At 36.8% G+C, this 16,228-nt stretch overlaps 1 protein-coding gene across 13 annotated transcripts; it reads left to right on the top strand.

The window, feature by feature from the left end:
- Positions 1–350: 350 nt before the first annotated feature.
- On the top strand, positions 351–14,483 carry LOC113231935 (eukaryotic translation initiation factor 4E-binding protein Mextli). 13 transcript variants are annotated; one of them, XM_026466494.1, is made up of 14 exons: positions 351–510; positions 662–786; positions 1,493–1,646; positions 1,869–2,022; positions 2,882–3,083; positions 3,613–3,684; positions 4,068–4,128; positions 6,328–6,469; positions 7,484–7,618; positions 8,406–8,439; positions 8,577–8,610; positions 11,089–11,157; positions 11,780–11,895; positions 12,117–12,371. In XM_026466494.1, exons 1-14 carry the CDS (start codon positions 503–505, stop codon positions 12,353–12,355), a joined length of 1,545 nt encoding a protein of 514 aa, XP_026322279.1. In that variant the 5' UTR covers positions 351–502; the 3' UTR covers positions 12,356–12,371. The 13 variants fall into 13 exon arrangements, with proteins under 13 accessions (XP_026322279.1, XP_026322357.1, XP_026322314.1 ...); XM_026466572.1 differs by lacking the exon at positions 12,117–12,371 and adding an exon at positions 13,182–13,336 and having other exon boundaries at positions 352–510; XM_026466566.1 differs by lacking the exon at positions 12,117–12,371 and adding an exon at positions 14,257–14,483 and having other exon boundaries at positions 354–510.
- The last annotated feature ends 1,745 nt before the right edge of the window (positions 14,484–16,228 follow it).

Raw genomic sequence — 16,228 nt, forward strand, 5'->3', positions numbered from 1 at the left:
TTATAAAAATAACCGGTAGAGTAATGTTAAGAATCTAGCGATTTGTCACAAAAAACTTTGAAAAGAATGCTAATCAAGTATTTCAATAAAAAATTGTACAAATTTTACAATATTCAAATATTCTGTTTAATGATTTCAAAAGGCGATTTACGCATTACCGGTTTTAGTTTATAACGCCACTACGAGAATTTATTTTTATTGCGAATTAATGGCGTAGCCAGGTGAGTTTTCTTGTTTATTTCTTATTTCATCGTGTTCCATGGTTTTCAATTGTTTTGTCTAAATGTTTTTCATCGAGCAAAATATTTAATCTTCTTGAAAGTCAAAATTTTTTCTGCTAATCCCTTTTTATTGCACGAAAAACCAGTGTACGAGTAATGAACACGTATTGGATTTGTTCTGAATTTATTCGCTAGGACCATTGTCATCACTTTCACTTTCCACGCGATTTTGCTATAATAGTGGTTCTAGTGTGCATACACTGCACCGAGGCGCAGTCGCCATGGATGAGTGAGTTTCCCGACGATTTTCCGTATGTTTGAACGTTCATTGTGAATAATTATTCTATTCTTGAACAAAAATGTGACTATCATTGTCGTTTGTCTAGTTCGCGCATTTTACGGGCGACTTCAACATTATGATGTTCTATTTGTTTGTTTAGCACCATGTCGACCCTTACGAAAATGACACGCACGGTAAAAAAACTGGAGGTACCCAGGCCCCTGAAATCTACGACTAGCACCGCGCACAACCGCAACTCTGTGCTGGATGTCAAAATAAATTCTGGTAAGAATTTTATTATATTTTCAAATAATTTGGAGCTAGCAAAAGAAATATTTTGCTTTCTCCCACTTACTTTGTAATTAACATTTTACATGACTTACAATGAAAAGAATGTAAGTAACAATCTAAAATTCACGTCTGACTCTAGATGAAAATGTTATTAAAATTTTAATTATCTTTTGTGTAAAACAATAACACATATTTGGTTTATACTGCTTTTTAACAATTAACATCAGTTATTATGCTTTGTTTGTTCAAGTGGCATGTGCCCTAGTTTCAGAACTCACCAAGTGTGTAAATGATTAGGTTCGCTAAGCATCACTATGCATAATTTCTAACTGTGTTGGTTACCTTCATTTAGTATTTATGAAGCATGCTAATGTTTTTGGTTAATTTATATTAATATGAGGAGCTTCAAAACAAAAACTGATAAATCTGATAAATTTTAATTCTAATTACGTCTAGTCTCCTTGAAAGGATTTGTCACATTGTGTTTAGGAAAGTCATTCTTAAAGTGGTTTTAATAGTTGATATTCAGGTTGGATAAATTATTTATAGAGATGAACAAAAACTACCATTTGGCATTAAAAGAAAAAACATGTCAAAGATTTTTGTTCTGACATTCCTCATATTGTAACAACTACCAACAAACATGAGTTTTGGGAGAGTGCAAAAGTGTTTGTTATATGTAATGTACTTTGTTTGGCAGTTGATGATCTGATAGTTTTGACGGAGGCTGTGGCATACCAAATGATGCAGGGCAACTACGACCGTGCGCTTCAAAGCAATGTGGCCACCATGTATTCTAACCTTAAGCTTTATGGCGCTCAGCTCGAAGCCCTCTTTAAGGACTTCCTTGATAGGTCTGTTTTTATTTTTTTACCTACTTTCTAAGTGTGTTCAAAGATTTTCTTCTCTTTGTAAATATTGCTCCATGACTTCCAAGTCAGTCATTATAGTAGACCTTGTAGGTTACTTGGAGATACTAGTAAATTATTTTGACTTCACACAAAATATTTTTATAAATTTTAAACATTTTGATTACAAACACCTGTTACAAATGTTGTTTCAAAATTAAATTTCAGATATTTTGTTGTGTTCCGCAATGGTTCACAAGACGAACGACTGGACAAGAAGACTAGACTGCACCTTCTCGAGCTTATCGAGTTGCGCGCCAAACATTGGCAGGGATCCGACTACATGAGTCAGTATTATAGGCACCGTGGCACACATGCTGAGGTAAATTGTTCATTCAAATAAATTTTTTGAAATTATTTGAAACATACAAGTACTTGTAATTATTTCACATGATCTTTTAAACTACTTTTATTGTTGTTGTTGCAGTGGCTTATGCCAAATTTGAGTAGCTAACACATCAAGGCAACCAGCTTTTGTAGTTGATTTAGTCTGGTCACTACTAATTACATCCCTTAGCCAAAAGCTATAGGATTTCCTTATTTTCTGTTGTTTTTACCTCCTCTGGCTGACTGTAGATATGAGTTTGTTCTACAGCCCTGTAATGTCAACAGTGGCTTAGGAGATGCAGAAGTATATCTTGTGCTTTATGGCATTTAGAAGAGTGAGTGCAAGAACCTTCAATTTAGTTCTACCCTCAGGATGCCTTGTTTCTACTACTAGAAAGTTTGGAACACTCCATTCTTATGTTATTGACTTACAACCTATTTGCACATAATGCTTTTTTGGGTGACCGAAGCAACAGCACAATTACACCACATACATTCCTATTTTTCCAATTGGTACACCACAGGAGGTACCATCCTTCTAGGCACCTACCTGTGTTTCTAGTTCTCAGTGATCAGAAGGTCTACATAGTAGTTTTATGAACATTAGACTGTTTTGGAAGTATGCCACCAGACACTACCCATTTAGTTAGTATTATTTTTATGTTTTTATCTCCAAATGAATACTTCCTTCTGGCGGAAGTGTCCAGTAACAATTGGCCGTCCCTTAACTTATAATACGAGTTAAGAGACTTCAGCTCACTTTTTGTCCAGTGGCGCCGTCAGCCATCTGCATAATATTCTTCACAAAAAATGAACAATTTAGATATTTAAGTGTTCATAATGTTTGATGATAGCCACTATTGGTGCCGACGATGGAAGGATCGGGCATGGGCGGCTCGGTGTCCCCTACGCTGGCTGCGCCAACCGAGCCGCCCACTCTGCTGGGCCCGGGCGAGGTCATCAAGCCCTCTGGCAAATTCCCCAAGCCCACTAAGATCCCCGGAAAGAACTACTCCAAGGACGAGGTTGTTATCAGAAACGCTGATTCTGGAAAAGGTATGTAAAACAAACTATTAAGCATTAAATTCTCCTCTTATCAAATTTCAGATAGAAAATTTGTCATTAGAATTTACCTGGGTTGTCCTAGTGTGCATGCTAAATATTAGGCATTGTCAATAAGGGGGAAAACAATGCATGGATATTAGTTCAATGTTATGCTTATCTTTTAGTAGTATTGTTTAGTTAGCTACATTACGTACTACGTTTATATGGTGCATGTTTGATAAGAAAGATAATGTTTCTTTAAAAATATTCCATGTGGTTCTCCAATGCATTGTATAAGTACTCAGTTTTTGTCAATGTAACAATAATCGGTTAAATTATTGTTAAACTGATATGCTGAGACTTGAGCCTTTCTAGAACATAAATAGTAAAGGAAAAGAAGTAATGGTTGTATTGAACAAACAAGAAATTTATGTCTCTAAAGAAGGAATTTCTCCATGTAGGTAGTTACCCTGCAAAATGGTCGCTAGTCGTGCAGAGCGCTAGATACCGGCGTACTTGAAGTTGTATTGTGGTTTTACAGTGATGGGTATCAAGGGCAGGAGGGTGCACATGATCGAGGAGCTAAGTGACACGATTATATCATTTCAGCGAGGTACGAATGCACGGTGTGGTCGACGCGCGCTTTCGCATGGTTTGCCGGGCTCTTCCCATCACAACCTCTCTCTACCTTTGTCACTTTATGTACTATTGTATACAAACACTATAATCTTCAGATTTCGCGTCTAACCTAGCATAATAAAGCCTAGAATTAAGGATTGATAAGGATTGGATATGAACGTTTGAACTAATTTACTAATAAGATTCTTTAGGGGTGTGGGTTGTTGGGAGTTAATTTCTGAGATACGACATCATGATTTCATCACCTAATAACCGCATTCAGCTTTAAGGCTTGACGTAACAAAATGCCGATTAACAACTATATTAATAAAATCAAGTTGCATTCTGCAAAATTATAACCATAATTGTGTTTTACAGTGAGCCCTGGTGCTAAGGAGCGTCTCGTTCAGATCACCGGGCCCAATGAGGAGAACGTAAAGTGAGTACCATTACTTTTTATCACTAAACTGAGTTCTACTGCTGAACGGGCACTAGCATATAAAAGACTAGTTCCCAAATAACATACACTTCTTAACATTGACCTGCCAACAAATGGACGTCGGGTCTAATACAAAAACCGCGAAAAAAATGTTCGAAGTTAACCTATACAAACATAGTGACATGTAACGAAATATAAGAAAACTAAAACATTTAATTTAAATTGTAACTTCATTGTAGTACTGCCTAATTTTGTTTGCAACAATTTAAAGGGCCCAAAAATACCATATTCCACTTCTACTGGAAACTTGACAAAATGCACCATATTTAGCGTTGACTGAAAATTACTTGAACACAAAAGAAATGGAGCAGCCTTTATTGTAAATATCACTTCATTTTTATATATATTATTATGTCGAATTTTGTACAAATTCACATAAAGAAATAATAAATAGTTGGGCAGACACTTACATACAAATATTAGAAGTGTGAAAATAAGCGTGCTATAAGAAATGTAGGTACCGATATTCCAACTAAACGTTAACTCAAATATCCGTAATTCCGAAAACCTATTTATAATAAAAAACTTTCTTGATGCTTTTCACAGAGACAAAATTTGCTTTTGTTTTATAATATTCCTAAGAAAATACATTTGTCATTAGGAACATTCGAGCTAACATTATTTCCGGCAAATGTATTTTCTGAATTTTGATAGGTAATCTCAAGCCGTAAAACGTATTTTGTTAGTTATTGCTAACATTTAATAAAAAACCATTTTAAAAATAACATTAAAATCAAAGCAACTCTATACTTTCTTATTTCAATCACTTGTGGTTCGAACAATTGAAAATGACCAAGAAGTTTATATAAGCTTCTGGAAATTGACGTAATGGGTCTCTTCCCATCTTTTGTGCATGCAATGTGTACAAAAAAGACAGTTAGCTATTTAATTATTTTGTTTGCTTTTGTAATGTATATTTACGATTAATTTATATATAAATTAAATACTATACAACTGTACAAAATAACACTTTTAAATGATAACTATGAGAACACAATATATTTGTTTAGTGAAAATATGATACAAAATCCTGGTTTTACACTTTACTACAGTAATGTTTACAACTTATTATTATATAGTACTGCATGATTGACAACCGCGCCGTCAGTCGAACAAACGAAGACTGTTGCGGGATTAACGCTCTGTATGCGATTTTAATGCCCTATAGGTGCGGACATTTTTTAGCGCGAACTCGACGTGCATTTGTTAGTAGGTCAATGCTTCTTAAAATCAATTTGTTACACTGTCATCGTCGATGTTTTGTAAAATATCGAGCGAGATTCCGTAGATTTTTCAGGGGAGAGTTTTTAAAACTTAAACTTAATTAAAACCAAATTGAATTTTAAAACAGGACGTAAATATTTTATAACCTAAAACATGCTCCCCTCGAAATCGACGAAATATCTCTTACATTTCATTTATCTACAAAACACCCAATATTCATGATTAAGATTCAAAAATCAACGCAAATATGCATTAATAATCTACGGAAATGCCACCTAAAGCTACATAATATCTGCGCAAGGAAGCACAATGAACTTTAATATTATGGTGCATGTGTGCAATGTTCTTAAACCGAGCTACAAATCACCAATACGTCAGTAACGGAACCATAAGTCACCATTACGTCCGTTATGTATGAAATACGTTGTTACGCTTGAATGGTTAGACAAAACGCATAAAAAAAAGTTTTGCCGGAACCCTAGATTGAATCGGGGACCTTCAGTCTAACCCTCTCTCAACTGAGCTATTTCGGCTGTTAATGTGGTGCGAAGTTACTTATGACATCAATTTATTAGTTTATCTTGAATTTTTTTCACTGAATGGTGAAACTTATTAACAAAACCGTGTAAAGTAACTTTTAATAATATTATAGTGTTTTATTATAATTTTCACGCTTCATTAAGAGATTTTATGCCTAGTTAACAGCATGCTTTTTTATGTTTTAAATAAAAATTACATCAAGTTTGTTGAACATTGCGTGCCCAAGACGTTGAAATTGAAATAAATAAATAAAAATCAAAAAGTTTCTCTTTCAGTTATGAAATATGTATGTTTAAACTGTCTGTTATCATGTCGTCTCGTTATGATTTGTGTTTTGTTCTTGTTCGGGATGAAGAGTATTTGTTTTACATTCAGTCACGCGAAGCACTTGATTGGTGACACTATCCGTCGCAACGCGTCGCCGGTGCGACTGGAGGGCGCGCTGGATGCGCAGCTATGCGACTCCCGCGCCAGTCTCGACTCGGCCGGCTCGGATGAAGCGCCTCGCCCGAGGGAGGTCGGTTACCGTTCGTTAATTAATTAATTATTTTACTTGCTCGGCGTAAAAATCAAATCAACTTTGATTTGATTTTTACGAGAATTTTAGTAAAAAAGAATTTTTAATTTGGAGAACTTATAAATGTTGGTAAAACGCACAAATTTTAATACTACCTGTAATAAAGTCGATGCTGACGTAAATGTATGTACCGCTATGTAATTCGATTTTACTAAAAAACATTTATGAATAATTTTTTACTATTCTATTATTTGTCGTAATTTTTCACGACATTAAACCTTATTAGCCTTTTTCCCACCTATGCAAAATACGCTCAGCGTTTACCGAACTGTATGGCGATATTAACTCAAAACGTGTTTTAAGTGACTTTGATAATCAACCGATTTCAAAAAAAGGATGAGGTTCTCAATTCGACTGTATGTTTTTATTCCTTTTTTTTTGGTTGTATGTTACGCGATAACATACGGCATTTGTGAACCAATTTTTATGATTCTTTTCTTGTTGGAAAGAGGGTACCACAGATGTGGTCTCATTTAAATTTGAAGAACATATTCCGCCTCTAATAGTGGTAAATTAGGGGATGAATGACTTTTGAGGTTGGTTGTATTAGTACTCTGTACTGTTTTTTTTCCCTGGTCTTCGTTTCAAATAAGTTACATTCTCCGTGTCACTTTGTTACCTATAAATAAAATTTTAAATATTGAAAACAGAATGTGGAACAATAATATAACAAATATAAGACCTTTCTCCTTAGTAAGTAGGAGTTTCTCAAATTGACTGTTTTTTTTGTATGTATGTATGTATGTTACGCGATAACTCCGGCATTTGATGATTCTTTTTTTTTTTTTTGTTGGAAAGAGGGTACGTAAGTAGTGGTCCCATTTAAATGTGAAGAAAATATTCCACCTCTAAGAGTGGCAAACGAGGGGATGAATGACTTTTGAGGTCGGTTTTTTTAGTACTCTGTACTGAGATTATATTATTATTACAAAAATTGTTGTATTTGAATTCCAGAAATCCCCGCACAATTCCCGAGCTTTACTACATAGTTTTTCTACGAACGACGCCGCATTAGGAGAATATAAGTACACTGTGACTTTTGGGCAACATTCCATTAAGATCACGGGCCATAATTTGGATCTTGTCAAGGTAACGCTTGATATGTTATTGCAAATAGTTTTGTGTACTCCAAAGCAAATAATAAAAGTAACAAAACGGATATCCAGTTTCCATACATTTTTTTTTTCTATCGGGGTATTTCAGCCACAGTTTGAAATATTTTCTTTGTCTAATCTAATTATCATGATTATGAGTATGAAAATTTCATGGATCCAAGCTAGTTGATATTTTTCTCTTTACTTTTTGACTAAAAATGACAAACAGTGAGAAAACGAAATTAACACAAAGAAAAATCTTGAAAACGAATTGGTTTGTGACGTTTATTTGAGGTTGACATTTGACACGTTTGGATTCGTCTTGGATACAAACACATGTCACGACATTGCAAGTGGTAGCATGTTGTTGTTCCAAGAAAATTTATGAATATATTTCACAAAATAATTATATTTCGGAAATGAAACTTATTTTTCGAGTGTAAATCGCGTATATCAAACAAACCCATCATTTCGGGCCTGTTACAGGTCCCATGGTCATAACTGACTGAGATAGTAAAGTCATCTAATATTAATTCCAATCATGTAAAAAAAAGTTTCATTTCCTATGTTTTGTTACCAAATCGCGAAAACCTAAGAAATAATTATAAGTGAACTTGACATGTTGCGGGGCTTAATCGTTTTTAGTCATAATATTTTACGTACCTCGACGTTTCGGACGTGTTGCAACGTCCACGGTCATGAAGGAACTCCCGATTTTAAAATCAAATAAAATGTGAAAATCGGAAAGTTTAAATCAGTGTTAATATATTATTCGGGGTTAGACTGCAAAACTGGTGCTGGACGAGTACTTCGAGAGCGCGGGCGCGTTGGAGGCGATGGGTGCCGGGTCAGGCGACTTCTTCACGCTGTCACAGCGACCCGGCGCCGCGCTGCTGCTGCGCGATGACGCCGCGCTCAACGGCGCCGACGACGACGTCTTCGCGCCGCCCAACGCGCAAGCGGGCGCCGACGCAGTGGACCTGCAAGGTAATTCCAAAAGGCCCCCCATTATTTTATATCAACTTACGAGCTTCACACGCGGGACTCCGTACAAAACTGACACCGTTTGTTTGGTGTGTGGAGTTTATTGGGCATAATTCTGTACAAATTATGGCTGAGATTTATAAAACGAACGTTGTCTAGGTTTAAGCTTTCTTAATCAAATCTTATCTTAATTAAAGCAATTTTGAGTTCACTTTCGCAATAGCTATTTTTGCATAAGCAAAGTTCGTTTTATAAATTCAGCCTTAAACGTATCGACATAATCAAAGCAATTTAAATCTTTTCTGTCTACGGTTAAGGGCGCGTTCTCATTATGTCGTGACTACCGATAGAAGTGTCTTGTGGCTTGTATATTGAAATAAATAAGTTGTTCACGCAAAGGACAACAGGATTAACTGTAGTTTCGACTTTTTTGACGTTACGATTATGGTGACAATGTGACAGTGGGAAAAGTCGTAGTAGACAGTCGTCAGACGATAAATACAAAGTCACAATAAAGGTGACAATAGATAATCGCAGCTTCAAACGATTCTGTCGTGCAAACGACAAGGCGGCTGCCGTTAACCTATAAATTGTCGTCACGATCTAGTAGGAACAGGTAAGCACGACAGTCGTTCAACGATACAATAAACTTCCACGACAGATAGTCATGATATGAGAACAGGCTAGACGCGAAAAGCGTTAAATTAAACGTTTTACGACAACGGGAATGCGCTCTAAGACAAACCTTTTAAAATTATAATTGTACAGTAAACATACATCAGCTAAGCGCTTTTTTTTTTAATATTGTCTAGCGGAATGGAGCAAGATCCGTCAATGTGTATTGTACAAATATAAAAAAGTTGAAATTAATATACATAATAGCTATGTATGTAACAGCTATTTTCCAATACTAAATAGAAAAACTATTGTTTTAATGTTTTATAAGTAGTATAAATTATGGAAAGTCATAAGATATCTTCCTAAAAGTTCAAGAAAATATTTTTCGACGATGCAGCTTACAGATTACTTTGAAATATGAAACTATAATGGTTTATGGCATGAATTAGTAGCTAGAAGCAATGAGTTGGCGATAAAGCATGAAGGTTTTTGCCTATCACAATAACAGTGTGGCAGTTATAACGTTTTAGTCTTTGCCAAACAGTAGCGACTGACTGAAGCATGTATTTGAAATATTCACGACATCGATTTGATATCATGTCCCAACAAAATTTTATTCATACTGTCGTTAGTGTAATTCTGGTACATATTCTGCTATATTTTCGCTGTTGGTCGTGTATTATGTTTATGTATTTATTTATTACATGCCATTATCATGTTATATTTTTTATTCAAACACTGTGACCACTTTGATCCACGGTCGTGGCAGCGTGTATTCCAAATTTGTTAACATAACATTTTATTACATAGCCGTTCGTAACTCACCGGTATCACCTGCCATAACGACATTCATTCTAACTCGAAATTCAACGCTTTGGGAGCGACTGCCGATTATTGCTTTTTGTACCATTGTCACCTAATTAATATTCAATAACAAGTTATTTTTCAAGTTACTACTTGGGGTGCCATTGATTTGGAGCAGTAATACATTCCAAGTTTTTGGTATAGAAGTTATTATAGTCCATTTCACATAGCATGGGTACGGTGACGTTTGTGATTTGAAGCTTCTAGAGATGCAGTGATGTAAAATCGAATGAAAAAATATCGATTTAAATATCTTGCCGAGATAGTTTGTAACGAGGAGGGAATTAGAGACTATACATAGCTTAAGAAAAAATAAAAAATAAGATAAAAAGGATTCAATTATTATGTTATTAAGTTACTAAATATCTGCACCACAAAAAAATCTACAACAACCAAACCAAAAATCTTCAAAAAAGCATAAAGTCAACAGCAACGCAACGAAATTTGAATAATTACTTAAAAAACATCACGCAAAGCTCTATAGAAAAGGACCCGCATACAAGGTGTATGCACACGTATTCAGGCGAGAAACACAATAGCCGATTCAATTTATCGATTCTATGGTGTAAATCTCTACGGATATCTTCCTAATTATTCCGTGTTACGCATCAAGTAGTTTGGGTAATTTATTTTTCTTTATAATTTCAGTTTCTATCTACCAATTGAAATAAATTGTTTGTTTTTGGTTATTGTAACACCTGTACTATTTCTTTTAATTAAAAATAGTATGCATACAAAGTAAAAATTTGAAATGTCACAGTACCCATCCTATATGAAATGGACTATGCAAACATTCAATATTAAATATTATTCACATCCTAAATTATTCCTATTCTATTCGTTTTCTATGGGTACTAACTTTGCGGGGGGAGGTCGCGGTTAAGAAGGTAGGTAGGGTAGTCGCTCCTAAAGGAAGATTCGTGGGCGTTGGTCGGTGTGGGATCGTGAGGCATCACGCCTGTGCGGCTGGGTGTACGTGTGTGTTGTGCCCTTGTGCAGCGGGCGAGGCGGAGTGCACGCCGCGCCGCCCGCGGTTCTCGCGCGCCACCAGCACCGACAAGAACCAAGGTAAGTCTCCCTCTGCCGTTGCCTCACTTCGCAGCCCTGTTTACGTATTCCCTGCTGTTTATGTACTCCGCTCTGCTCAAATGTGATTGGTGATTGAATCTTTGGGACTTTACGACATAAAATCACATTTGTGCATGCTTTTTTAAATCCCTATTTTAGTTGCGAGAAAATACCCGTTTAATTGCTTCCATTTCAGTTTCTTTTACGTATGTCATCCCATTACTCACATCATGGTAATTAATTGTTATTAAATATGCAGAAGTCAGTCAATTACACAAACAGTTGAATGTATATTTTGTTTTTTTTTCTCTCGCTTAAGCTTACTGTGAGAGTGAACTAAACCCTCTTTAAAACACTAATGTGCAATGCACGCCGAATACTTAGCAATTTGTTACCCTAACAGCAGTTTACTAAGTTCTATAATTACCGAGCTACACGCTATGGATTTTCGCGCCGATCGCTTAACCCAACCCGGTGAACTGAAAGCGCGCTCGGCTTGAAACTTCCCAGCGGGTCCCGAACGGTCGACGACGCGAGCGCTTGTGAGATAGTTAATCGACCGAGTCGAATCGACGAATCGACCGGGGAGCGGCGCGGTGCTGAGAGGTAGTGGTGGTTGCAGGTGGCGGCGCGCGACAGACGTACACATACGAGACATTGGTGCAGTACGCGGACTCGCCGCTGAGCAAGCTGCCGCCGGCCGGGATGGCCGCGTTCCCGCCGGAGCTCGCGCGCAAGGTAACGCTGGCGGCGCCGCGCCGCGCCCCGCCGCCCCGGCGCCTGGCGCCCGCGCCCGCCCTCGCGCCCTCGCAGCGCCTCCTCACACCCTTCCGCGTGTGGGCGCCGCTGCACCACCCCAACTACCTGGCGGCGCTGCTGTGCCGCAACTTCTATTGAGCGTCTCGGCGGGCGGCGGCGCGCGGCGTCCGCCCGATCTGTGCCCACCTTTCCTTTCCCAGCTCGAACCCGCCGCCGCGGAGGACGGTCGAGGCGACGCCGACGAGGCTTAAGCTCCTTCGACTGGAACCTCTCTCCCTTCCTCCCTTCTCGCTTCCGCCAGGCGACGGCGCGGTCCGATTCTTTATCTCGAAGAAAGTTGAGCTTTGGTTTGAGATTTTTTTTCGCTTCGCGTCGTCGCCCGTTCGCCTTTTGTACGATTGAGCTGAGACGCTCGAACGTGTTCCGTTGTCGTCGTTAGGTGTTGACGTTGTGTGCGACTAGTTTCCGTCTTGGCTAGTTTTCCGGTTTCGTGTTGGCAAACCGAGATTAACTTGCACGAAGAATGGATATCTACGGGAACAGGTTCGAGCGCTCTCCGCCGAGTACTTTATACGCACTTTATGCTGGTTTGTGCTTTTACTTAACGCATTATCCATTTTTACTAATCTACGAATGTTTTGGAGATTTTGAGTGTTCCGGGAAAGCAAATTTTAGTGTATTTGTATTCTCGTAGCTTAGTTGCTTGACCTGAAAGTCATTAGTCAGCGATGCACTTGTCGCCCTCGCACCCGGGCTCTCTGCGCGCCACTATTAACTGATTAAGCATAACACTATAAATAATAAGTAACTCGTACTATTAGGAGTATTTGATTGATCTCATTAGAGTAAGCTGTACGGCTATCGTGATAAGACTGACGCTAGTGCATGTGCGAGGCCGCCGACAGAGTCCGGGGGCATAGAGTAGTCTTAATTCAAACACTACCATCTACCACAACATTTCAATAATATACGTACATACATCGTAGACGCTGAATCTCACAATTTGTCTCGATTTGAATCTCATTTGTTTCAAGACGTCTTCTAAATCTTTAATGGTAGTTTTTGAAAATGATATTTTTCATTATTGAGTGTAAAGGGAATTTTTTAAGATTACTATATAGGAATGTTTATTGTCTGTTGATTATTGATAAATTTTATATGAAGAGCGTTTACATAAGTGAATATGTAGTTTTGAATGTGTTTATGAAGTATTTACTTGATGCTAATGCAAATTTCATTTGTTTTCCTTCATGCTGCTCGGATAGAATGGGTACTCGAGAGGGGTTCGATACAGGTAGACACCATTAAGGATGTTTCGAATTGAATACTTATTTAGTGAAGTTCAAAATTCAATGTTGACGATCTATTATTTGTTCATGTAATTGTTTTTTATTTGAGTAGGTATAAAAATTTCTAGTATTGTGTTCATTTGTCAATTTCTGATTTTTCAAATATAAAATTTAAAAAACTGCTTGTCTTTGCCTGTTCTGCTTTCCTCTATGTGACTAATACCTTAATTCCTTACTCAGGCAAGTAAACAACCTTTAGCTTTTTCTATTGCAGAAAATGCTAGATTTGTTTGCTTATGTTTAATTTTCTTTACTAACAATAATTGTGCACTACACGTCATTATCATAATGCAACGCCTGCTCAGACTAACAGATGGAATTGTACAGTAAGTTACCTATTTTATACAGCTTTTCCTCAAGTATGTGGGAATGGGATTGTGTAGTAGTAGTGGCTTGGGTTGATGGTATTTCGGAATTGCTTTCCAATGACTCAATCTGGGCATATCTTCGTTTTTTTATTGCCCATCTTGTGTGATAGCTGGTTGCATTTCACTCTCGGAAAAGAGAGCGGAAAAATTCTAGAAAAAAAGATGATACCAAAAACATTGTGTTAATGGTCAAACCATTAGGCCATAGTATCCTAATGGTTTGACCTGTCGCCTCTTGTGCAGAGAGTTGTGGGTTGAATCCGGGCATACACGTTTGGGTAGTGCGAAATTTAATTTTTAATTTACTATGATCTTTTCAGTGAAGGAAAACATCGTGAGGAAACCTGCACACATCTGCAAAGCAATTTAATGTGTGTTAAGTTCCCAATCCGCATACGAACTACAGCCTCTCATTGTGGGAGGCCTGTGCTCAGCAGTGGGATTATAAGCTAACTATATTATAAAATAATATAATTTAATATTGTATCGCTAAATCGCGTTTTTTTTCAAGTATGTATTCAACAACTGAAGCACAGAAAATTACATTAATTTAATATTAGGGTTAGGTTAGCAAATTTCAATACAGAAAACTTTAAAAATATGAATGATGAACGTTTCGACAGAGCTGCTTGGAGTTCGACAGCGTCAGCTACCTGAAGAAGGTGCGCGCAGCCGCCGGCACCACCGTCGCCGCCGTCGACGCGCCTGATTCCCCCGAGCCGGAATAAAACTTCTGCTGTACACAGTTCGCTCGCACCGCACACCACGCACACGATACTTGTTCTCAGAAAAGTAAAAGTGTAAGCGCTGTAGATTGAAAGTTTAATCCATTATCAATGCCATAAGGACGTATAGCAAGCGCTTTATTCTTTTTACATTTTATGTCTTAGATTTTTTATTATACACGCTATCCACGTAGTACACACACGAGCGAACAACCAACCGTGCACTATATGCAACCACACGGCAGCTGTCATTTCAGTGCATTTTATAGAGATGGGCACAGCACGCATCACTATTCTTTATTACTTTCGATAAAGGAAAATAGCGATTATTTCATATTTAAAAAAAACTGTCACTAAGGTAACCGTCCACTGTTGCAGAACTCATTAGTCCTCGATTTTTAACTTGTTTTAACACTAATTTAGCGAACTTGATTTACTAAAAGTATTAGCACACCAAAATATTTATTTTTTTTAGTGGTGGTATATTTACCTCATTTTTGAATGGATAATTTCCATATTAGATGTGGAACTACATTACTTGTGATACACTATCAACACTTTGGAGTTGTCTTTTGGTACAATTGTCTCGAATCCAGTCTGGAGATGATCTCTCATTTTAAAATGCCGATGCCAGTCGATATTTTTACGTCGGTACACTCATTGCGAAAATATGTATGTATTCCTATAAACAAACAATTAGACATCCGCTATAATCCCTCTGTATGTTATGAATTGATTTCCTTTCGTTGTATATATGTACTATGAAGAAACTTTTGTTTCGTATGTCATAGAGTGATTCCATTTATTTTAAGACGAATGCATGCATTTCTTTGTGTGTCTGTATACTCATTTTCAGACTCTGTATCTAGTGTCTAGTCCTGTCGAGTAGTTATCGATTCTCACTATATCATAAGCTTTTATATCTAGAGAGGAAGCCTGTCAGTTAAATTATAATTTACTTTTATACGAAAACACGAAATATATTGTTTTTTTATGTAACCAAAATCTATTTACACAATTCGCGCGAACGCAAACTTCAAGTGAATCTCTCCTTGCTTCGTTATTGACGAAAAAAAGATAACATTTTGTGCAAGTGCTTTGTAGACCAACTATGATTTGAAGTAATTATGATTATGGAGTTTTAGGTTTTCGCAATTTTACACAACGCGATTTAGATCCGAAAAAATAGTTTCATTTCCTAGAATTATGATTAGATTCATTAAAGTAATCACTAAATAACATTTAGTGCTAATGTTTACTTAGGTTTTACTTTAATTCGGTTGGTATTTATGTAGTGCTTTAGTATGAGAAAAAAATAGGTTGCGATTTTGTTATAAAGTTAGTTTATATTAGTAAATTATTAATAATTTTTGTCATTTGAGACTTTAAAGCTTCAACTAATTTAACAACTGATATTGGGGAAGTGCGTCCATTTAAAATGGTTTTGTTTGCGTTCGCACGCATTGACACTAATTAAAAACCTAATTACTTGTTATATTTGCTTATTAAACACGCTGTGCGCTAAACCAAATAATTGTTAAGTTATATTGTTAAATATTATATATACAATATTCTATACAAACGCGTTAGTTTACTAAACACACATTGTCAGGCTTGCTCTCATTATCTTTTAAATTTAAAAAATTTAGGTTAATTACTGAGGCATCTATAAATAATGAAAAACTTTCTCGTCGAAGAAAAGACTGTTTCATTCTATAGATATTACATTTAAAAACACCGTTCTGTTCTGAACTTGCACTTTTGAAAATATGATTGTTATTATCTAACGCTACAGGTTCACGAGAAACCTATGCAAATCCATTACCTAAAAAAACAAATTGCTTCAGTTGTTAATGGTGCTTATTATTCT

This window comes from Hyposmocoma kahamanoa, unplaced genomic scaffold (genome assembly GCF_003589595.1).
Source record: "Hyposmocoma kahamanoa isolate Upper Pololo Valley unplaced genomic scaffold, ASM358959v1 102, whole genome shotgun sequence".
Classification (NCBI taxonomy): domain Eukaryota; kingdom Metazoa; phylum Arthropoda; class Insecta; order Lepidoptera; family Cosmopterigidae; genus Hyposmocoma; species Hyposmocoma kahamanoa.